Source organism: Anguilla rostrata, chromosome 6 (genome assembly GCF_018555375.3).
Source record: "Anguilla rostrata isolate EN2019 chromosome 6, ASM1855537v3, whole genome shotgun sequence".
NCBI lineage: Eukaryota > Metazoa > Chordata > Actinopteri > Anguilliformes > Anguillidae > Anguilla > Anguilla rostrata.
The window spans coordinates 45,974,497-45,998,084 of record NC_057938.1 but is presented as its reverse complement, the minus strand read 5'-3'; the positions used below and the strand labels follow the sequence as shown (position 1 = coordinate 45,998,084).

At 52.0% G+C, this 23,588-nt stretch overlaps 2 protein-coding genes across 7 annotated transcripts in view; one reads left to right on the top strand and one right to left on the bottom strand.

Annotated features, from left to right (window-relative positions):
• LOC135257369 (ribonuclease ZC3H12A-like) lies at positions 1-7,571 on the top strand. The gene is made up of 6 exons (XM_064340014.1): positions 1-142; positions 1,723-2,206; positions 4,327-4,466; positions 4,714-4,948; positions 5,172-5,278; positions 6,086-7,571. The coding sequence occupies exons 2-6, from the start codon at positions 1,893-1,895 to the stop codon at positions 7,066-7,068; spliced, it is 1,779 nt and encodes a 592-aa protein (XP_064196084.1). The 5' UTR covers positions 1-142; positions 1,723-1,892; the 3' UTR covers positions 7,069-7,571.
• A 270-nt stretch (positions 7,572-7,841) lies between these two features.
• tab2 (TGF-beta activated kinase 1 (MAP3K7) binding protein 2) overlaps positions 7,842-23,588 on the bottom strand; it is a 40,366-nt gene continuing 24,619 nt past the window's right edge. For 2 of the 6 annotated variants that reach the window (XM_064340007.1, XM_064340010.1), the window contains exons 2-7: positions 20,546-20,737; positions 18,489-20,202; positions 15,235-15,395; positions 13,403-13,496; positions 12,476-12,571; positions 7,842-9,956 (exon numbers count right to left, since the gene is read on the bottom strand). In XM_064340007.1, the coding sequence (XP_064196077.1) occupies positions 9,811-9,956; positions 12,476-12,571; positions 13,403-13,496; positions 15,235-15,395; positions 18,489-20,202; positions 20,546-20,647 (2,313 nt within the window). In that variant the 5' untranslated portion in view covers positions 20,648-20,737 and the 3' untranslated portion in view covers positions 7,842-9,810. The remainder of the gene's footprint in view (positions 9,957-12,475; positions 12,572-13,402; positions 13,497-15,234; positions 15,396-18,488; positions 20,203-20,545; positions 20,738-23,588) is intronic. The other 4 variants (XM_064340012.1, XM_064340013.1, XM_064340011.1 and 1 more) reach the window with 4 other exon arrangements.

Here is a 23,588-nt window from a genome sequence, read left to right as displayed (position 1 = left end):
CTGAATAAACGCCTGGCTTACTTCCTCATATGACTAAGAGAGAAAACACAAGGCAGGCTCTCAATGCCATTAAGGCACTTCGCGCAGCTAGGAGTCTCACCCAGCAAGATAACGCTCCTCACTTCAAATGACTGCCGATAATGTAAGTAAGAAACTCTCTTGTCCTCCGTAGAAAAGCTGCCTTCGTCAAGGGACTGATGCAAGCCGGTCTTACATACTAACATTATTGACTTCTTTGATTATTATATATAAGTAAATTAGCTTTTGTGTGTGTGTACGTGAAAGTAGGTGTGTGTGTGTGTGCGTGTGTGTGCGCGTGTGTGCGTGAAAGTATTTGTGTGTGTGCGCGTGTGTGTGCGCATGTGGTTCTCAGTCTTGATCAGAGCACCCAGTGTCAGACAGAAATAAAACAAGATGTGTAGGAAGAGCAGAGACAATCATGTAGTGAAAGATTCAAGGGGGCCAACCGTTGTGTGTTCAGTTAGTGCCTCTGTGTCTGTGCTCACATGGAGGGATTTAGACTGAGCACTTAGGTATATTTGGGCCATTGTGAAATGTTAGCCTTTACACATAGCTTCAGTTTTAGAGCTGTGTAGCATTGAGACAGAAGCGCTTGCTTACCCGTTTACACATGCATAATATGTAATTTGCCTGTAATTATGTCTCAGTTGTCTTCATACTACATGCAAATATTTTCCATTTTTCCTTTTTTGATGTATACAATGTAAGAGAATTTTTTTATTTGAGACCAGAGACCCAGTTTTATTTAATTATATATAGTATTTCAAATTTTTTGACATAATACAAGCATTTTGGATGTTGCAGTATAAAAATATAGTTTATTTTATTTTCCTTGAAGGTCCCTTGTAGTGTAGGTTTCAGCATGGTTGAATATATGGTTCTTGAGATTAAGACCAGATATTCATTTCCCTACAGGAAATGGTCAGATCTTTAGAGGATGTACAGATACACATAACATTCTATTTTTAGAGCAATTTCATTCCTACAGTACAAATTACATGCAGGCATAGGTGTGTAGGTGTGTCCGTTTGTGGTTGAGAGGTGGCGGGGGGAGTTTGGGGGTCGAAAGGTCACATGACACATGACAGTGTCATAACCTAGCAGCGAAAGCAATGAATTTAGCTCCTTTTCCATTAAGAAACCTCTTAATGGATTTCTTGGGACTTTCCAAGTGTCTTGCTTGAAGTGACATACATTGCGACACTGGATCGATTAGGGGTAATCCGTGGAAACATCCTTTTGTGAGAGGGCAAAGCCTTTAAAACCACTAATCACATTCAGAGCAAATAAAAATGTGAGTCAGAGTTCACATGATTCGTAGGGAAATTCTCTGTAACATATATAACTTTTGGTGTTTGCTATGTCCCAAAAACAATATCACTAGCATAAGTATCAGACTATAGTTTCTACAGTTAAGTAGCAGGGGTTACATCACACCCATTGACCTTCCTTCCTGAGGTTTGGGCAGGGGCTTTTCAACAGCTGTGACGTGTTTCGATGTCTGCGTGTGTGTGTGCGCATGTGCATGTGCGTATGTTTGCGTTTGCGTCTGTGTGTGTGTGTGTGTGTGTGTGTGTGTGCATGCGTCCTCCAGCTTCAGAATCATTGAAGAATTGCACAGATCATATCACCAAGCAAGAAACCGCATTCAAAGTGCCTAAAAACCCCTGTGACATCGTCTCGGGCTTCCTGTGTTTACAGCTATCTGCGGCGCCTCGCAACTTTTCCAAAACTGCGGCCGTCGCTGTGGAAACTGCGTGGATGAGATAGAAAAGAGTGTGAAGGCGGGCTTCCCTCTGGCAAAACCCTCAGAAGAGCACCAGAGGAAGAGCTCATGTGCTGAGCGGAGACAGACAAGAGACTCAGACAGCATGAGCAGGCAGCAGAACAACATGGACCTCTTCCTGAAGCTGGGGTACACCTTCGAGGACATCCTGCGGGTGCTGGAGAGCCTGCCGCGGGACGCCCAGACAAACGACATACTGGAGGAGCTGATCAAGACCTGCCGCAGCGTCGAGGCTCCGCCCGCCCCCCGGCCGAGCCGGGGCAGCCCTCAGCTGGTGGCCCGGGGCTGCGGGAGCCCCGTGCCGCCGCCCCAGCCCAGCCTCGCCCCCCAGCGGGAGGAGAGGGACTCGGCGGGGTGCTTCAGACACGTCGTCATCGACGGGAGCAACGTGGCCATGAGGTGAGCGTTCCGGGGCTGGCGTGCGTTCAAACGCGGCGCCGAACACTCAGAGGCACAGAGGCACAGAGGCACAGACACTGAGCTTTATGAGTCAACGGGCGGCCACCATTCACACTGAATGGGTTTACCAGGAAATGTCACAGTCTGACCTTTAACAAAAAGACCAAAGCTGTTTGCACAAGAATTTAAACAGGGTTATGGCTTGACAGGTAGTTCTCAAAAGGGTGTCGGAATGAAAAACAATAGAGTGAAAGGGAATTCCACTCATTCTCAGTGGTTCAGCTTTTCTTTTCCCACGTGTACTTTTTTGCTATCATGAAATTGCTCGGTTCCACAAATTCAGCAGTGACTGAATCTCCAGATCTCCAGATGGACCCTTATTCTGATCTGTGCCGTGTATGGGGTTGTCTTCTTTCACATGGGTGTCAGTGCGTAGCAGCCTAACTTGCAGGAGAGGCACTACCTATGTGAGCACAGTTCATATCCAGTAGTATAATGTTTGGCCATGCGGTTTTCACATGCATGGTTAATTTAAGGCTTTGGGGCGGCTTTTGTTTTCCTAAGAAAACTTTATGATGTTGCTCTTCTCCATTTGGGACGGATCAGTTTCTGGAACAGGACACACAATGACGAAACTGCCCTGTGGGGGTGAGATTTTGGTGCGAAAGAGCTCAATTATACTTCACAGTTTTCCAACAAAAACTTGTTTAGTCTATTAAAAGTATCTTTTTCTTGCCAACTGTATCTCAGGTGTAAAATCCCAGTAGCGTGGGTGACTTTTATAAGAAGCTACATTTGTTTATTTTGAACATGTGAATAATCTGGAACGCATTGACTGCGGGCTAGACACGTGAGGGCGCACACCAGTAATAGTCTCTCAGTGCTTAAACTGTATTCTTTGTTTAGCCCTTTGTACCAAGTCTGCTGCTCTTCCCACGAGACGCTGTGTGCCAAGATCCCTCTGACTTCCTGTTGTGCTTTCTTGAGTGCAGGGGAACCCCCCGTGCTCAGTTACACCCGCTTGTAGGCAAATTTTTTCTCGCAAATAATCTCACCGAAAATGGCTGTGACTAGCTATGCGAGGCGACAAGGCGACACCAAATTAACGCCCCGGGAAATGAGTCTGCTTAATATTGACTAGTCGTTAACATTTACCATAATTCCGCAACATGCTTTTCTATGGTCTATGGTCGGTAACGTCGTGTGGGGTTTGTTTTTCCGATTGGTTAATGTCACGCTGCAGAACAACAGACCTACACGACTTGTACACAAGCAAGCATGCGCAACAGTTCATGACGCCATTCGTTACGTCTCAGTTTGACTGCTCTCCTCGTTAACAAGCCCTTTGCAAATTGTCTCTTAAACCCTGGTATCACAATACACTTCACATGTGAACAAATAGTAGGCTAATCCAAACTGAAGTGCATGAGTCAGATATTTACCGATGTTACTTTTTTGCTAAAGAGAAATAATATATTGTTTTCTGTGGGTTTGTGGCTGGGTAAAAATCCAGCATAATATAGGCCTACATTCTATGGTACAGACTCCGTGGCTGCGTTCGAATCAGCTTGCTTGCCTACTATTGAGTATACAAGTTGCATGCAAGTTGTATGCTACTTGTTTACTGAATAGTAGCAGGTGCATAACCAATACCTAAAAATACTGAGGCCAGGAGACTTGGGTGGGGTGAGGGTGGGCCAGGATATGCTCCTTTTCCCCTTTAATTTTGTCATTTAATTGAGGATGTATTTTAGGGTGTAAATGCAGTACATACACCCCAGGATTAGGCTTGAATTTGTTAAAACATTAAAACCCATTCATTCCTCTCATAAATGAATTGCAGCTGATGTTCTACCTGAGGAATACAATAAAATACAGCCTTTGATGAACATTAATACAGAGGACATGACCTCGGTGTCATCAATGGTAGTTAAAGCCCTGAATAGCAGGCAAATAAGCTGCTTCGGACTCTGTTTCAGACAAGGCCCTACTGAATTTATACAGTTAATTGCACTGCCCTACTCCTATGTGGACTAGCTTCCTCAGCATATCAAAGTTTGGCTGTGTCGAGAACATTTGGGAGCTAACTTGAACTTCCTGCTACTTTTCTGTGGTTGCAGCCATGGTAACAAACAAGTATTTTCATGCCACGGGGTCCAGCTGGCAGTTAAATGGTTTTGGGAGAGAGGTCACCGCGACATAACCGTGTTTGTGCCACTGTGGAGGAAGGAGCAGGCCCGACCAGAGGCTCCGATCACAGGTCAGACATACTATGCCGCTTCAACTTTCTTACCACTAGAGGGCGCTATAGCTACATATTCATACTATCCTCAGGTTTTAAAGTTAAACCCCAAATATTTGTCCTGCACATTACTTTGCACCAATACTAATTCATGCATGTGTTGTATCGGTTGTTTCGCGAGCTCGTACTTTATAATGTGGCGGTCTGCAAATGCAAACGCCTTGATTGTATTAGACTCATGATCCCTGTATGCGTTCTGTTTCAGACCAACACATCCTTCTTGAGTTGGAGAAGAAGAAAATACTGGTATTCACTCCCTCACGATGCGTCAATGGGAAAAGGGTGGTGTGCTACGACGACCGTTACATCGTCAAGCTGGCCTACGACTCCGACGGCATTATTGTGTCCAACGACAATTACCGAGACTTGCAGATCGAAAAACCGCAATGGAAAAAGTTTATCGAGGAGCGGCTACTCATGTACACCTTTGCCAACGACAAGTAAGTGCAGTCCTAAATTCACGTTGCCCATGCTCTACCAAGGGATTGGCAAAAATACACTTATGTAGCGATATGTTGTTACAAAGTACAGTTCATCCCAAAGAAATGCATCCATAAACGTGAATACACGTGAAAATAGTTCACAGATACGTCACATGTGGCACAGAGCTCCCTATTATGTTGCCAGGCTTTAAGCGTTCTTCATTTACGCGTATTTTTCCAGCTTTATGCCTCCGGACGATCCACTGGGAAGAAACGGCCCAACAATAGACAACTTCCTGAGAAAAAACCCCAAGGCCCCACTAAACAAAAGACAGCACTGCCCATACGGTAGGTCCCTTATGTATACAGCGCATACAGGTGATGAGATGAGGCAAAACTGGACATGTACTTAAAATACAGACCCAGATTCAGCAGTAGCCTATGAGTTCCATACAACTAATATCAGTAGTGTTGGCACCTGACTGACCTAAACTGTGAAAAGCTTTAGGAATTGGAGCACATACACGGTTCAGTTTCAATCTGTGACAATTCACATTATTTGTTTTAAACAAAATATTTGATCAGCTTTGACTGTTTCTCAAAGACATGATGTGGGCATTTTTCATTAAGTTCCCTCAGATCAAAGGTTCAAATCACTATACTTACAGAGAACCTGCCTACTCCACTGCATAAAAACAGCAATGGCTGAACAGTATTTAATATTTTTAAGCAACAGTAGGGCCACTGTGGTAATTTAACATGGCTGCTTGTCAGTCTCCTCTGTGCACTGAAAGCAGGGCTACAGGCCAAGACTGCAGCGCGTCGTTCACATACAAACCCCCCCTATTTTCCAACAGGGAGGATAATGGGCACTTCAGACCCAATGGCAGGCCTGTAATTATTTCTAGGAAATGGACACAAAGGGCCTGCATAACACACGGCCTGGCAACCACGGAACACCAAGTTAGAGACTAGACTTCATTTGTTTGCCTTGCTAAGTGTGTGTACAGTACGGCAGAGGCACAGCGGGATGCTTGTGCTGCTTTTCCACGAGCGCACACCCTTGTTGACAGTCCTTATCAGGCGGCGCTGAGCCACATCCGAGGGCTGCGGGTTTGCAAGGCTGTAAGTTTGTTGCCCGTTTGTTTCTCACAGGAAAGAAGTGCACTTACGGGGTAAAGTGCAAGTTCTACCACCCAGAGCGCAGCCAGTCTCAGCTCTCGGTGGCCGACGAGCTCCGCGCGAAGAACAAGCTGGCGTCGAGCAGGGATCAGCTGTCCGACGCGCGGCCCTGCTCCCCCGCCAACGGGAGTCTCCCGCCCGCGACGGCGGGTTTCTACGAGCACGGAGGGAGCCGCTGTTCGGCCAGCAGCCTCCCCGGCAACGCGGCGCCCCCTGGCCACGAGGCCCCGCCCGGGTTCTCCCCCGCCGAGCCGCTGCTGGAGAGACCCAGAGAGACGGTCAGCCCGGCCCACTTCCGGAAGTCGCCCACCTGCCCGAGCCCCGACGTCGACGAGGCCTTCGGGTCCCTGGAGGCCTCCCTGTCTGGGCTGTACATCCAGGAGCCGGGGTACAATTCGGGCCCCTCCTTCGGCTACGGCAGCGGCTTCACAGGCCTGAACGGGAGCCACGACAGCAGCGACTACATCCTCTCCAGAGCCCCCGGCGGCTACGCGCACAGGCCGCGCTCAGGAAGCCCCGCGCCCTGCTGCTGCCGCTCTCCTTACATGTGGCAGCAGGGCAGCCTGGAGGCCAGTCAGGACTCGGACAGCTCGGGTTCCGGCCTGGGCCTGCGGTGCCGGCAGCACTCGCACAGCTCCTACAGAGTGGTGGCGCCCCCCAGCAGAGACGCAGTGTACCGCGCGGAGGAGTACGGCGACCGCCAGCTGGCCTGGCAGAAGCCGCTCGCGCCGGACGCGCGCGGGTGGGGGCGCAGCGGGGCGGCGGGCTGGGGGACGGAGGCCGGCGGAAGCTCTGACTCGCTGAGCGAGCAGAGGAGGAGCGTGAGGAGCCAGCTGAGCACCATCTTCCCCCAGCACGCCGTGGACTACGTCATGAGAATGTACCCGCACACCCTGGACACGTCCGAGCTGGTCCTGCTCATTCACACGTTCAGATCGAGCCGTGTGCGCTTCTAGGTTTCCGCAGATCAGCATTGTTCTAAACGCGCTTCCCTAGCTCCGCAGAGGGAAACCACTGATTGTGATGTAGCAACGAATGAGGAGCTTTCACTAAACTTAGCAGTGCAATGCACTGTTCTTTCAAAAATGTGATGACAAAGTATGTCGGCAGAGAGCCTAATATACAAAGGTCTGCATTTCAACGCTTCGTTCGTTTGAACAGGGCTGAATGGTAAGGGTCCTGGCAAAGTTTGTGAAGGGCAAGCAGATGTGTCAATGCTACCCTCTTTAGAATTTAGCTCAGCCTGACTTGTAAAGATTTCTCAAAGCAGCACGTGTTGTTTTAACTGTGTAGCCTCAAATGAGGAATGTTTTAAATGCATGTAAACTGCCATTTAAGATTAAATGACTAAATGATACTTGATCATAAGATCACTTTTGATAACTACCTTAGATATAAGTTCCTAAAATGACTGTCCTATCAACCGTTTCTTTTGATGCAATAAAAATGTATCTTGCCATCTGTGTTCATCCTCAAATTATATTAACTCGCCAAATTTGCTTCTAACAGCCAGTCTTTCCTCTGTATAAAGTCTATCAGTATGCAGCATATATAGTGCACCACATCTTCATGAAGATCAAGACTTGCATCTGTTCCAGTTAAAATTGAGTTTTTCTGCCCTCTGCTGGTTGGTGGGGGGAAATAATCAATTTGGCAGGATAACCCATGATTTCCCATTGACAAAAAGCTTTCATAATATGAACAAGGAAGGCGCAAAAAAAGTAAAACATTTCAGAATAGATTTTTTTTATTTTTACAAATAACTTATCTGTTACAAAGACAGTTTCCCCCAACTAAAATCAAAAAACAACTTTAGATATCCAAATTAGTTTTTAATAAAACGTATGAACCGACTCGATCTTCACACAGAGCTGCAGAAAAAGCTGAAAGCTGGGTTTCTTTTTTTTCGTGACGTATGAACGAGGAAGTTGTAAGTGCTTCAGAGACAACTGAGATTAAGTTCTTTCGATCGAATTAATATCCATGATCTTGTGCAACTGGGTTTAAAAAAACAAAAACATTTCGACACCCAACTGCACAGATAATTTATAGAAATTATAATACTATTGAAAACAAAAATGTGCGGCGGCATATCAAAACGCGTGACAAACTCCACAAATCTCTGAAAAATACTATTCCAAAATACAGGTAAAAATCCAAAAAATGGTAAACGTTTAAACCGTCCTCATCAAACCGTTTTAATGAAAAACCTTTAGGGGACAAATGAAAACTGAGGGATTGAGTGGGGGGGAAACGTTACTTGCCTCTTCGTCTTCTCATCTCGGTGAAAAACACAATATTCTTGACATGAACAAAGAAACAATGCTCCTACAGAAATATCCGGTGATTAAAGAGAGAAATTATTCAAACAGAATAGCTGACTTCCTTTGGCAAATTGTGATTTCGTTAATTCAGAAAGCAACCCCATGTCGGTCTTGCAACCTCACCGCTTGCATCTTGATGCAAGTTATACATAATATCGCATCGTAAAAAACGCACACGTCTCTCGCCGTGGAAGCTAAAAAATCCCCAACGTTACACCTACATTCCAGTTGTCAGATAAGATGGCAGTTTGTCATTCGTTCGTTACGGGCTTTTTTGCCAGTCCCAGGGATCTCTGGCATTTCAGAGAAAACTCATATTTTCTTTGACGTGGCCGCACCAGCAGATCATAGGAGGGAAATACAGCATTTACAGAAGCGATGAACGGAGCGGGAAAAAGGTTCGTGTGTGCATAGGTTCATATTATTGCTCTTCCTTTTTACGTAAGGCTTCACACTTGTCACAGATATCAAGTAAAAAGCTTAAAAGGGACACCGTGCTTACTAGCTTACAAGGGAAAAAAAGGGGGAAAAAAGGTTTATCAAGTCTACTAAGCTATAGTCACAGGAAATACAAGTGATTCATAGTGTGAGGAAGTAGGCACTTAAAGCACATTCTAGAACTATGTACAGTAAGAAGCTCGAGGGTATTTTTTCCACTGTGTCCTGTACATAACATGCATGCAGTTTAATTCTCTTTTTTTACTTTTTGGTTTTTTTTACTTTGGGTTCGAGGGGAATAGTAAGGGACGACGACAGAAGGCAAGAACACTGCTTGATTACTCCCATCGTCCTCTGGAAACGTCAACCAACTAGTCTTAGAGTAGTCTTGATCTTCCGTTTCGATGCGTCTGCGACGGCTGCTTCGGCTTCTCGACCTTCTCCCACCGCCCGGCTTCACGGGAGAACGGGCGGAGAGGCACAGCGACACCTCGGAGATGTGTGTGTGTGTGTGAGCGTGTGTGTGTGTGTGTGTGTGTGTGTGTGTGTGTTCGTACGTTCGCCGTCACACTGAAGGGGTAACACTCATAATACTGCACTGGGAAAAAGCGCGAGGCCCCTCAAGACAAAGTCACCCAGGAAGCAGGAAGGGGATCCCCCACACATGTGCTCGTCTCCAAGGTGAGGTATGATCAGCTCTGCTGGCTTCTTAAGTAATGCAACCTGTAAACACTATCCAGTCAGGCCTTCAATGGACAGCAATTTACTCCCAAAAAAAGGATATTATAAAATCTTGGAAGGAGAAAAAAAAAAAAAAAAAAAAACAGAAGACAAAATGAAAAACCCTGTCCGTTATCTTCCCGTGGCTGGAGAAGAAAAGCCCTCTTCCGAGCGGGTGCGGGTTTGGATGGCCGATGGCGGTAGGTAAGGAGGGGCTCAGAAGTGGCGTGGGAACTCGCACTGTTCACAGCGGTGCAGGGCGGGGTGGTTGAGGAAGGTGCAGGCCGTGCAGCTCCACTGCGTTCCCTCGTCCTCCTCCGCCGCCTCCGCTAAAGTCTTTGGGTTCTTGGGACTGGACTCTGCTGGGAGGAGGGGAGCGGGACAGAGGGGTTACTGACAGAGCCAAGACACGCACGCACGCACGCACGCACACTCTCTCACACACACGCACACACACACTCTCACACACACGCACGCACGCTCTCTCACACACACACACACACACACTCTCACACACACGCACACACACTCTCTCACACACGCACACACACTCTCTCACACGCTATCTCTCACACGCTATCTCTCACACACACACACACTCTCTCACACGCTATCTCTCACATGCATCTCCAGCACTCCACACACACACACACCACCACACCTTCTCTCACACACCACACACACCTCCTCACACGCATCACTCTCACACGCTTCTCTCACACACCCCACACACACCTCTCCACACGCTATCTCTCACATGCTCACACACCACGCTCACTCTCTCACACGCTATCTCTCACATGCTCTCACACACACGCACACTCTCTCACACACACACACACACACTCTCACACGCTATCTCTCACACACACACACACACACACACTACAAGCTATCTCTCACATGCCTCACACGCACGCACGCTCTCTCACACACGCACACACACGCACACACACTCTTCCAACGCATCCTCACATGCTTCACCACACGACCACCAACACCACACGCACGCACACTCTCTCACACAACACGCACGCACGCACGCACACTCTCTCACACACGCACACACACGCACGCACACTCTCTCACACACACACGCACGCACGCACGCACACTCTCTCACATACGCACACACACTCTCTCACACACGCACACACACACTCTCACACGCTATCTCTCACATGCTCTCACACACACACTCCCTCACACACACGCACTCTCTCACACGCTCACACACGCTCCCTCACACGCCATCTCTCACACACACGCTCCCTCACACGCCATCTCTCACACACACACGAACACACGCGCTCCCTCACACAAACGCACACTCTCTCACAGGCAATCTCTCACACGCTCTCAAACACACGCGCTCCCTCACACGCACGCACTCACACACACGCTCTCACACACGCACACACACACACTCTCACACGCAATCTCTCACATGCTCTCACACACACACGCTCCCTCACACGCACGCACTCACACACACGCTCCCTCACACGCACGCACTCACACACTCCCTCTCACACACACACACACACACACCCTCACATGAAAGAGACAGTGTGACTTCCATTCCTCCCACAATGGTGGGAATGTTTTTCTAAAACGGATTCAGCGCGAAACCACTGTCTGCGCCCTGTTCCCGGGAACGGGTCCTCATTCTGCATTCACTGGAAACACACTGTAACTCCGAGCCAACCACCATGGCATTCCAGCGCCTTTGTTATTCTAATATTAAGATCTGACATGATTTATGAAAGACATTCTCACTACCGAACATACTTGGCCCAAGAAATGTAGAATTACCCACTTGAATGCTAATTTAAACTGTAAAATATTTCCCTGAATATTGAAAACCACATAGAACTCAAACAATGAAGTACTTAAAATGACTTCCTGGCAAATTGAGACAACATATAAACTGATCGCAAGTGTACACTGTATCAGTGTTTAAAACAATTCTGAGCCCGTCATACATCTACAAATGAACACGCCAACTTAAATTAATTTTTTCAGTGGTAAAACGAAATGTGTCACAGACAAAGCTTATTGTACCCCAGGTACCTGTTTAAGAAAACAATAAAACACAATCAAAATCAGTTGTAATATTCAGCCACTCTGTCATCCATGAGCAGCTTTTGGGAATAAAGCAAGCAATGCATAACTGAAATTTATGGAAAAAATATACACGAGCTGAACTTGAGCTGAGAATAATGGAGAATAATTTGCCATTTTATAAAGATGAAGGAAAACCAGATCCCTCTCTGCGAGAAGCAAGGAAGGACAGCCCTCGTGAAACGACAAACCGAATAATGAAAAGATACAGAAAGGCGTGCAGACGGAGGACATAAAAGGAAGAGGGGGGGCGGGGGGCACCCGGGTTCGAGGACGGAGCCACCGACCCGGAGCAGCGGCAGGGCAGGAGGGAGGGCGGAAGTCTCCGTCTTTAACGGGGCGGTCACACGAACTCTCCTTCCTGTCCCCCGCCCCCCCCCCACGCACATGCTCAGACAGGGTCACAGCAGGAGCTGAGGGGGGCGGGGGGGGGGTGAGAGAGGACAGCACAGAGACGAACAACCAGACGGAGCCAGAGGGGCCGCGCTTACAGGAAGCGCTGGTGTACCCAGCGACCCAATAAAACATGAAAGATAAAAGGCGAGAAGCTGCTAGCGGCGGCGGCGGCTACCTGAGACGCCCGGCAGGAAGTGCGCCGTGTGTACACGCATATAAACTGCCTAAACAAACGCAGGCCGGCGAGCCCACGCTAGGCAATTACTCAACCGTCAGAAAAAGGGGAAGCGAAAGGCGACGGGCGGGAAGCGGGCCGGCGGTGGGCGGGTCTTGGCGCTGAAACGCAACCCTGGAGACTTACCGACATTTATAGTACCTTTAGGCTTCGGGGGGACGGGGCCCAGGAACCCAATGTTGTCATAGAAATTATTAATTGCACTGGGATTAAAGTGTGGTCCTGGGGGGGGTGAAAAGAGAGAGAAAAAGTTATTAAGCGTCATACAAAATGACCATCGGCAAGGAAAACCGTGTTTGGCTGCCGCGTACACACACGTAGGTTCACCTACGGGAAGGAATTCAGTCAAAGTCAGAAACACGAGAAACTTCAGCGTATGAGGAGCACTGCACCGCACGCTGCGAAGCGCAAACGCGACCCAACGGAAAGAACCTAAAATCTGCTCCCGTACCGCGTTAACAGACCTACCGCGCATTTACTACAGGCCACGGAATCCGGAGCCATGTTGGCTCGCCGAGCTTCTCCGGGCGTGCGCAGCGAGCGGAGAGCTGCCGGGGGACCCATTAATCCCTCTGCTACCAACCAGCAGCAGGATGCAATTCAGGAAACGAGCGCTCGTTACCGGCACAATGGCAGCACCTTTGCGGGGGGGGCAGAGCGTGGCACGCTCGGGCTTTTAAACACGCTACAGAGACACGCCACCGCGTCGCACGCCTAGAACTGTGGCGTGCGGCGGCTCACTGCCTACTAGGCACAGTAAAAAAACGTCAAAAACACTAACTTCTGCGCGTGGGTCTTTGGTGAGGAAAAATCTGCCTAATGTTTTTAAGGAGTCCCCAGGTCTTACAAGGACTTGTGTGACTACTGCCCTTTAGACTTTAGCAAAAACAATCGGTGTTTACTTTTTCATTGCTCGAAAGTACGTACTGCAGCACCTGTGGCGTTAACGTGAGCACCGAGACACCGCCATCCTCTGCCTCCGACACGCTCCTCAGATAACAGGACAGGCGGCGGTAAAACCGTTGCCGCGGAGACGGGGCGGGGCCGGCGTACCTCTTGTTTGAAGGAGATCGATTTCTTTGGTTAGGCAGTCGATGTCGATCTGCAGTATCCGGTTCTTGCATCGCAGCTGCTGCATTTCCTCAATCTGCGAAAAAGGAGAAACGAAAGGAGGCATCAGATTCCAGCGGGGAGGCAGAGAGAGAGAGAGAGAGAGAGACAGAGAGAGAGAGAGACAGAGAGAGAGAGAGAGACAGACAGAGAGAGAGAGAGAGTGAGAGAGAGAGAGAGAGAGTGAGAGAGTGAGAGAGTGAGAGAGAGAGAGCAGAGAGAGAGAGAGAGAGAGAGTAGAGAAAGAGAGGAAGCGCAGACAGAGACAGAGGAGGGACAGAGGAGAGGAGAGATCAGAGGAGGAGAGCAGTACAGATGAGAGGCGACAAGCGAAAAGGAGAACGAAAGGAGGCATCAGACAGGAGAGAGAGAGAGAGAGAGAGGAGAGAGAGAGAGCAGAGAGAGAGAGGAGAGAGGGAGAGAGAGAGGAGAGAGAGAGAGAGAGAGAGAGAAAGAGAGAGACAGAGAGAGAGAGAGAGAGAGAGAGAGACAGACAGAGAGAGAGAGAGGCAGACAGAGAGACAGAGAGAGAGAGACAGAGGGAGAGAGAGAGACAGAGCAGCCGCACAGAAGCCTTTTTATTCGCGCTCGATAAACGCGAGCGTCGGGACCGTCAGCGCTAAGCCTCCCGTTTCTGTCGGTCGCCCGGGAAACGTTCCAAAGCTCTGCTCTAGCTGGCCGCCGCGGGCCTGAGGAAGCGCCGCTGCCCCCCCCCCCCTCCTCCCCGCCCCCTGCTGGCCTCGGAGTGGGACGGCGAGCCCGGCGGGGAGCGCGTCGCCGCGGCGGCCGAGCGTCCACTTTTCACCTCGCTTTAGCTGGGGGGGGGGAGAGCGGCGGCGAGAAACAGCTGACAAAACAAAAAAAGAAGGCCGAGGCAGCGCGCGGTTTCCGTCCGACAGGCTTCCACTGACTCACAGCCGCCACTTCAACACAAACAAGACTCTCGCCTGAGGAGAAGCGCAGGGGGAGACTCCCGCTGTTCCTGAAAACTGCACCGGAGAAGACCACTTTCCCTTTCGGAAAACAGAACCTACAACACATCTACAGAGTAGCCTAATTCCGCGAGGTCGTTTTACTGGACAGAAAAAAAAACGATGGCGCATTCGATTTAAATACAGGCCATGTAGCTTGCCCAATCATAACTGTATATACATCCCATTGCAGTGTGCTGCACACACTGGCTTCTGTCTCCTGTAAAACTGGCGTAGCCAATCACTGCTCCACTAATGACATCACGGGCAATGATCAGGTGACATTGTGCCAGCAACGGCACCCTCCTTGAGCAATGCTAAGAGTAATTATGCAGTGCCCTAGAGTTAGCGCTGGCACGATCCAGATTTGATCAGCATAACAGGTTTGATTCCACACCATAAGGCACAGCACCGCTGTTTTTTTTTTTGCATTTCCAATGCAAAAAAACATCTAAGGATGACGCCAGAAGAATATCAATTCAACCCCTTATACCAGGGCTGCCCAACCCTGATCCTAGAGATCCAAGACCTCAAGCTCGTGAACAAGGTGTTATTTGTTAAGACCGGAGTAAATAACGTGATGGTGGATTTCCAGGAACGGGGGTTATGCAACCCTGCATAATAAAAATCCAACATAAAAACACACGATCCTCGCCATTGCGATTCCACAGTTTTATCTTCTCTCACAGCCAAAAGACATTCGGCACGTTACCGCAGCTCGCGGAAATGGCGGACACAGATTTCGCGGCGAGGCCCAGCAGAACCGGCGAAAAGCGCGGCGCCCCGGGGGGGAGGGGGACTTACGGAGGGGACGGTGGAGACGGAGTTGGATCTCTGTAGCCGTCGGCGGGTGAGGTCGTTCTCCATCTCGTTCACCTCCTCTTTTAACTTCTCCAGCTTCTTCTTCTTCAGCTCCAGCTCGTGCCAGAGCCTCTCCATGCGGGCCTTCTGGTGTATCAACAGGGCTGCAACGGAGGAGCGCGCGGTCAAGGGCTGAACACCAGGTCCTCGCAGCTGAACACCTGGTGCTCACAGCTGAGGTCTACCACCGGGACCCAACACCCAGGCCTTAACCCTCATGCCTTAACATCCTTAACACACGCACGGCCTGCTTAACCCTGGTCTTTTCTGCTCTCCTGAAGTTCTCGCATCTTTAAAATGGAACGACTTCGCTAAGCTTTCTAACCGATTTATCGACCATGAACATAGAGGGTGTGACAGATTTGTCTGGTTTCTCAAATGTCATGGCTTAGCAGCCATTTTGTTAAGTGACGCTGTCTCTGTGTTGAACTACGGGTCCGTAATTCCTTTGGTTATATAATGGAGTAAAAACCTGACCACAGAGGAACTTCAGCAAATCATGTTGGGTCAATCATGATGCCAACCTGCAATCTGGTACATACAAGAGGTGTGACAAAAATGTCATTGTGCCATTCTTATTAAATGCTGTAGACTAATATCATCATAAAAGAATTAAAGGCTTTCTGCGAAGCGTTGAAGACCTGCAAATGTAACCTTTCATCGGCTGTGTGCTGCGCAGTCAAAAATACCCCCCCCCCCCCCCCCACAATGCCTTTTCCAGAGAATTCAACTGTCAATCCACATAACAGGAAGAGGGATAAAAATGGCTCTAAAAATAGAGGGGCCAAACATGGTGTGAAAGTGTGCAGATCTGCTGTTAAGCTCAGCTGTGTCCCTTTCCTCCTTAACGCTTGGACTACATTTCTGAGCTTCAGCTGGTGACTCAGCTGAAAAAGGACCTGTGTTTTGCAGTCGTTCCAATGACCTTCGGTATGCATCCTGTTGTACGTCGCTTCTGATAAAAGCGTCTGCCAAATAAATGTAATGTAATGACTCAACAACCTCAGACTAACAAAATGTCTGACACCTCTTCGCCCCTTCTCTGGAAACTGCAGCTCAGCCTCGAATTCAACATGACCTTTGACCTATTTCACTCTTTTGTCTCTTCTTTGCAGAAGACAACATGCCGGGCACCTTGAGACAGTCCTAAACGCGTGTGAGACGTATCCAACCCAACAGCACGCACTTCGTTTAATCCTTAATACCTTTTCAAAAAACAAAAACATTTCTCCTCACGTGAAATGACAGGTTATATCATGTCATGGAAGGCGCAGGCTACTGTAGGACATTAAAATGGAACTGAAAAGGCCCCCGCTGCAGCCGCTGTTCGTTTACCGGCTGCAGAAAGCAGCCGTTCGTTCAAAGCTGCACGCTTCACCTCGTCCTGCTCGCGGGCCGCTGACCTGCGTAACGCGGCTGTGTCATCCAGGAAGCGCGCGCAAACCCGTCGTCGCTGCGCGCTCATCTTCCTGAGGAAGCATCGTGCTTTTCTGTTTAAAGTTTCCCTTTCTTTTGAACGCAGGTCGGGTTTTTCTTTCAGCGGCAGTTTTATGTTCGATGGTTTTTTTTTTTTCCTTCGTGTTTTTCAACTGGTTGACTCGCATTCAACTTTTCGCGCTGTGAATGCCATTTACGTCACCTGTCCTCGATGACAGTGAATCATCGTTTGTACATCTTTGACTTTCAGTTGACGCCACCGGTTAACGCCACAAGCTCTCCCCACTAACGGCGTGCACAGATGCGGCAAAGCTGAGATACACACAAGGGGAGGGGAGAGACCACAGAACAAGAGATCAGAGTCCTCCAAGTTACAAGCAGCTGCCACTGAATTTGTAAGTGAAAATGCATGTATGTGGTTAGACAGCCACTGTACACACAAACTATCGTTGTGTAATACGACGGCTAATCGACATAAGGAGGAGAGGCTGCCCGTCTGCTAGCCGCCGAAGATGCAGGCCCGGATGGCGGTTACGCGTTATTTTCTCCGCGCGACGTACACATGCAGGTCGCGCGGTCCAAAAAACGCACGGCCCACGCCGCACATCTGCAGCGAGAGCGAGAGCAATCTTCCACCGGGTCGTAAACTCTTTAACGGTTTTTCCAGGACACCCAAATAAAGTGACAGCAGAGGGAATGGGCGGAGAGCTGAGCTCTGAGGGGGAAGCGTCATGCGGTAGTCACCACAGTCTCGGGGGGGGGGGGCCCGAGGGGAGGGGGGCTTTGGGAGGGGAGCATGGGCTTATCCAGACTCACATTATCCGGTCAGAACTCCAAATAAGGAAGGGCTGTGCTTATTCACGTTTGACTCAGACCGCTGTCAGTGCACTGCAGTGTCAGGCTCCCTGTCAGCACGACTTCTCCCTAAACGAACACGAATCGCTTTCGCCTTCGCAGACAAAACCCGTCCGCGTTCAGCCGAACCCTTTTTCCCTCCACACCTTCAGTGGATTAGCCAGGACGCCGTATTGAGAGCAAGGAGAGTGTAACGAGGACGCGAGCGTATACGATTTGGCTGCTAACGCGTTAGCGTCAGCGCTATGGAAATGGGAGTTTAAAAACAGGCGTAAACAGGACTCCTGGATAGAGTTTCCTCCTTGGCAAGGCGCGGCGGAAAAAAATCGTTTACTACCGGCGGTCAAAAATGTATACCGTCCCTCATTCTCACATAATGAGGCGGGGGCCGCTCTGGCGAAGGACGTAACGGGTTTGGGGAAAACTACCCGCACGTCTGAAGTGGAGTCTGAAGAGGGGCGACAGGCTTTTCTTTCACACATATTTCAGGGTTCTCTTTTAACAGACGATACTGCAGCTTCACCTTGTAAGACAAATGCTTCCCCGTGTGTGTACAGAAACGTATATATAGTAGCATTCGATGTCCATTACTGATAGGTATTATGTGTGGCCTGCTATATGTATCAACCCACACACCTCCACACTAACTTCCCTGCTGAGTTTTATTGTTATTATACTGCCTTACTGCATTTTGTTTTCCACTACTTTTGGTTGTGGTTAGGAGGCAAATGTATGGCTTCAATCTATCCCCACAATTTCACAGAATCCGGTTACTCTGAAAGAACCTCAAACCTCAAGCTTTTATTTTATCCTTAATTATTTGATGTTGCTAGGTGACCGACCTATCACTCAACCCACAGGCGGGATCTGGCTGGCTGTACTCCTGTGACGGGGGCGGTGCTCACCTTGCGTGTAGGCGGCGTCGTCCGAGCCCATGCTGGGCCTGCGGGGCTCGCTGGGCCGCTCCCGGTGCACCGGGTCCGAGAGGTGGCGCGGGTCGGGCTCGGCGAAGTGGTCCGAGGGCAGGCTGAGGAGGTTGGTGGGCTCGAAGGTGGGGGACACCACCCCGGGGGACACGGCGGGGGGCTTGTTGGGGGACACGGTGATTTTGAAAGTGTACTTGGTGTTGGGCTGGGTGACCACCACGCGGGGGGAGGTGACGGAGCCGGCCCCGCCCACCGAGGCCCGGGACTTGGGCGGGTGGTGGTGGATGTAGGCGGGGCCCATGCTCACCTGGCCCGACATGTTCCGGGGCCCGGCGGGCGGGTTGGCCGAGATGTAGACGGTGGGCGGGTTGCGCCCGCCGGCCTCGTCCCCCGCGGCGTTGGCCGAGATGTAGAACTTGGGCTGGGAGCGGGAGCCGGAGGGCGGCACGGCGGCGGCGGCCTCGTCGGAGGCGCCGGCGGCGCCGGGCGGGCTGGCCGAAATGTAAACGGTGGGCTGGCTGCGGCTCAGGCCCGCGCCGCCGATGGAGAGGGGGTTGCTGGGGCAGCCCGAGGCGGAGCTGGCGGCGGAGGAGGAAGAGGAGGGGCAGGACGAGGCGGCGAGGGCGGCGGCGGCGGAGGAGGAGGAGGAAGAGGAGCGGGCCCCGCCCCCCGAGCGCAGCAGGGCGGCGGCCGAGCCGCTCCGCTGGGGCGATTCAAGTTTGATCTCGATCTGGTTCTTGCGCGGCCCGGTGGAGATGTTCTGGATGTTGTACTGGCCGGAGGCGGCGGCAGCGGCGGCGGCGGCGGAGCAGGAGGCGGGGCCGGAGCCGGACGGGGGCGGGCCTCCGGACAGGGCCTGCAGGATGGAGGGCGGCTGCGGGTTGGTGGGCGAGCTGATGGGCATGTAGACGTGCGAGGTCTGGTGGCCCTGCGACTGGTGCGGTGAGGTATGTGAGGGGCCGTGCTGGGACGGCAGAACCCAGGAGCCGGGCGGGGCGGGGGGGTGGGAGATCTGGTACAACTGCTGGGGCTGGGAGGTGGGGCTGTACTGGGCCCAGCCCGCCTGCTGCTGCTGCTGCTGCTGGAGCTGCTGCTGCTGGGCCTGGGGCTGGCGGGCGGAGCCGGGCTGGGTGACGTAGGGCCGGATGTAGATGGAGTTGCCCTGTGGGCTGTTCAGCCCGGCCTGGGGGCCGCCGTGTATGTGCAAAGAGGTGGGCGTGTTGCGGCCCGTCTGGATGTTGGGCGCCAGGGTGACGGTGATGGGGTTGAAGCGGGGCGCCTTGCCGCTCGGCTGGTACAGTCCCAGGTGCTGGGGCGGCTGCGGCTTGCGGGCGGCGGCGGCGGGGCCCGCGGCGGGGGGGTTGGCGAGGCCGAAGACGCCCAGGCCGGGGGGCACCTGCGCGGGGGCCGACTGGGGCTCCTGCTGGAAGGCCTTGCTGCCGGGGGGCCCCGCCGGGAGGGGCCCGTCGCTCAGGCTGTGGGACAGGGTCCGGCTGCCGTTCATCCTCAGGCCGTCCCGCGGGCCGGGCCCATGCACATTCTGAGACTGCAGGCCCAGGGTCAGCTGGGTCATGTGATTCCGGAGTCTGGACAGGCCCGGGTCGTCCGAGAAGCTGAGGTTTCCTTCGCCGTACAGGTAACCCGTGCTCACCTGGGACAGGTACTCGCAGCAGGCATCCAAATTGTTATTGTTCTGGGGGAGGAAATGAGAGCAGTCTAAAGAATCGTACAGGAAACGCATACGGACATCACCATGATCAAGGATCAAGGTAATGCAGCTAGAGTACCATGATCAAGATAATGAATCTAAAGCACCATGAACAAGATAATGAAACTAGAGAACCATGATCAGGATAATGAACCTAGAGTGCTGAAATGTGAATTTAGCTTCTCAGCTGCTATCAGCTACTATATTTGAAAAATCAGGTTTATTTCATAAACCCTCATTACCTGTGCATGATCTGCTTGAAGTTAGAAAATAGAGATGATGCAGCTTGTAATTCAGGGAATTTAAATGTGAATGGCATTGCGCTCACCTGCAGAACACACTGGGACACAACACCCTCTGGCACTTCTGGGAACTTCTGGCGCAGGTCGTGCAAAACCTGGATGTCAATCTGGTGGCTTCCCTGTGCCATTCGTGTGCTGCCGGGTCAGGATCGATGGCTCTGTTCAGCAGACCGAGGGCCTCAGTGGTGGCAGTGCCCCGCCCACAGGTTCAGCATCTTCTGGAAGCAGAAGGGGCGGGGAAACGTTAGCATTAGCGCCTGACGCTACCCGCTACAGCCGCGCTCTCAGAGGTTGCGGTTCGCAAGCGTGCTCGTGTGAAGCGGTTCGGAAAACGCCGCGTTCCGCTCAACTACACGTAATGTGAAGCTCCGCCCCCCCCCCCCCGCCCAGTATGCAAACTGCCTTCAAAACAATTTTTTTTCGAAAGAGCCGTCCAAAAATATGCGAGGGGCGCTGGGGCGGTAAGAAAGAGCGGGAAGCGGCGCCCTCCCGCTGCAGTCCCACGCCGGGGTCCCAGGCCGACCCCGCGGAGGAGTTCCCAGCCTCGCGGCCATCTGCTCATCGTCTGCGTCCGAGGCCCCGCGCCGGCGGTCTGAGACGGGCCGGACAGCAATACGCGCGCTTAGGGGGGTGCCGGAAGATTCCGGTCCCTTTTACCAAAGTGTGGTAAAGCGCTGACGTACGGTCAGAACAGGAAGGAAGGCCAGGCCAGGGAAGTTCTTGCTAGCTTGTCAGACGACTGGTACGGAGCAAACTGACAACACTTCATTTAGGAGCTTTTTTACCCTCTCATCCACTGACCTGTCAGGAACGGACTACATTTCTCTATCCTATGCTGGTAGACGGACGCTGCTAGTCCTGTATCTGGTCACCGAACAGGGGATCCTCTTCAAAGTCTGATGTTACTACAATCCACTGCGAACAGAAACCTTAACGAACTTAATGTAACCCGGCCTATCTTACAGGTCTGTCGATACATCGAACAGAGAATGCATTCGTTTCGCGCCGGGTAGCCATTTTGCATCAGTAACCCTGGGAGTGTGTACCGTCTTAACAGGATTGCAATAAATCCGGCCCGTAAAATCTCTCACAACTGATAAGGGCAGAACCTGTCAGGAGGGGGAACAAGCAGCGACACAAACCCAACCGGGCAAAACGCCCTTTTCCCACACCGCCTCCCAACCCGGCATCACACATCCCAGGTAACATGTACACGCCCACAAAGAAAACACACCAACCGAAAAACAGCTTCATATACATCCATCCAAAAATGTATGAATTCCATATTCATTGCAAAGCCTTGTTGAAGTGTGGGTTATAGGGAACAGCTTCAGGGAATGCAGAAGAAAGCGACATGTCTCTGCACGCGCACGTCAGGCCTTACAGCGCAGCTGAGACTGCTGAATTCAGACCGAGCTGCAGAATCCGTCTTGTCTGTCGGGAGAGGGGACTGCGAGCAGCACGGGGAGCTCCTAAATGCGACACAGGGGAAAAGCCTTTTGGGCGCTTCTCAGACGAAGCGTTCAGAGCGAGCCTCGGAGGCCTGGTGCGGGAGCGGGCCGGACTGCGAGCGGGCCGCTCGAACCGGACCGGCCCTGGAGCCGCGGAAGCGCCCCGCGCAGAGGGCCGCCGGCGCGGGCGGAGCCCGGGGTAGCTGTGGGAAAGGAAGCGCTGCGCTTGGCGGGAGACCAAGCGGCAGGTCAACAGCGACCTCCCCCTCCTCTGGCGGGCTGGGTGGGGGGCGGTGGGGGGGGGGAGAAGGACAACATCGCAGGACAGCGATTGGCCTTTCTTTCCCGCTGCTGAAATAAAAACAGACGCGCGAGTCGACGCGGCGCCCACCGTTAGCGTGACAGACATCGCAAAAAACCGAGGGGCCTCGGGCTTCCCCCTACCCCCACCCGGCGTGTGCTGAGCAGCGGGTTGGGGGGTGTAATAGTCCCCCAGAGGGGGTGGGTGAAATGAGCCAGAGAGGGGGGCGTCCGGCGGGAGCGCCCGTGCGCACAGAGGGCCCCTTTGCCGCCCTGCTATTGGTGGAGCTCGTTTCAGGGGGGGCGGCGGCCACTGGGCTCTGCGTCAATGGGCCCCATTCACCCGCCGGGGGCCGCGTGCTCTGCTGGGGGGGGGGGGGGGGGGGGGCTGATCTCAGGGGACATCCTCTCCCATTAGCGCGCGAAACGCAGACAGGTAGAGCGCCAGCGTGGAAACGGGGCGCCCGAGAGGTCGTCGTCAGATACGGCTGAGCAGCTGCGGCTACTGGCCACTGAGGCCCTCGGCACAGTGTTAAGCGTGCATAGTGTTAAGTATAAACCCTAACCCTAACCCTAACCCAACACAAAACACCACTGTTTTGCACCGTTACAAAATGGCGCTGATCTAAGCTTGAATGTGTGCGTCCCTGTGATGAAACCTACGTGTGAGTACCTGGGGCAAGGGCCGCAGTGCCTGCAGCAGGGGGATAAATAAAAAGAGCCCCCCGGCGTACGCTGCCCCCTGCTGCCCCCGCCCGGTCCTGCACGCCCCCCTCTGAGCAGGAAACCCGCCGCGCCGTGACCGCCCGGACCCGCCGCCGTAACGCCGAGGACGTCGCCCCGGCGAAGGCGGTAAAAAAAACTCCCACGCTCCCCGAGCAGGAGCTTCCTCCGGCTCCGGCCGCCCGGGGAGGAATGTCCCACCGCCGCACGGCCCGGGAGAAATTTAAACAAATAAAGCGACTAATTGGCAGTGGACCCTCTGAAGCCTGCTGGCAGCCGCCCCAGCTGTCCTGCATGGCCTCTCTCTCTCTCACAACACACACACACACACTCAATAACACACACTCACACTCACACACACACTCACTCACACAGCTATCCTGCATGGTCTCTCTCTCTCTCACAACACACATTCACACACACACACACACACACACACACACTCACACAGCTGTCCTGCATGGCCTCTCTCTCTCTCTCACAACACACACACACACGCACACACACACTCACTACACACAGCTATCCTGCATGGCTCTCTCTCTCTCACAACACACACACACACACCACACACACTCACGCACAGCTATCCTGC

Bases quoted from the DNA above. Each gene is read 5' to 3' on its own strand.
- LOC135257369 (XM_064340014.1), top strand. From the start codon at position 1,893: ATGAGCAGGCAGCAGAACAACATGGACCTCTTCCTGAAGCTGGGGTAC. The intron at 2,207-4,326 runs GTGAGCGTTCCG...CTGTGGTTGCAG, and splicing joins GGGAGCAACGTGGCCATGAG to CCATGGTAACAAACAAGTAT. The intron at 4,467-4,713 runs GTCAGACATACT...GTTCTGTTTCAG, and splicing joins ACCAGAGGCTCCGATCACAG to ACCAACACATCCTTCTTGAG.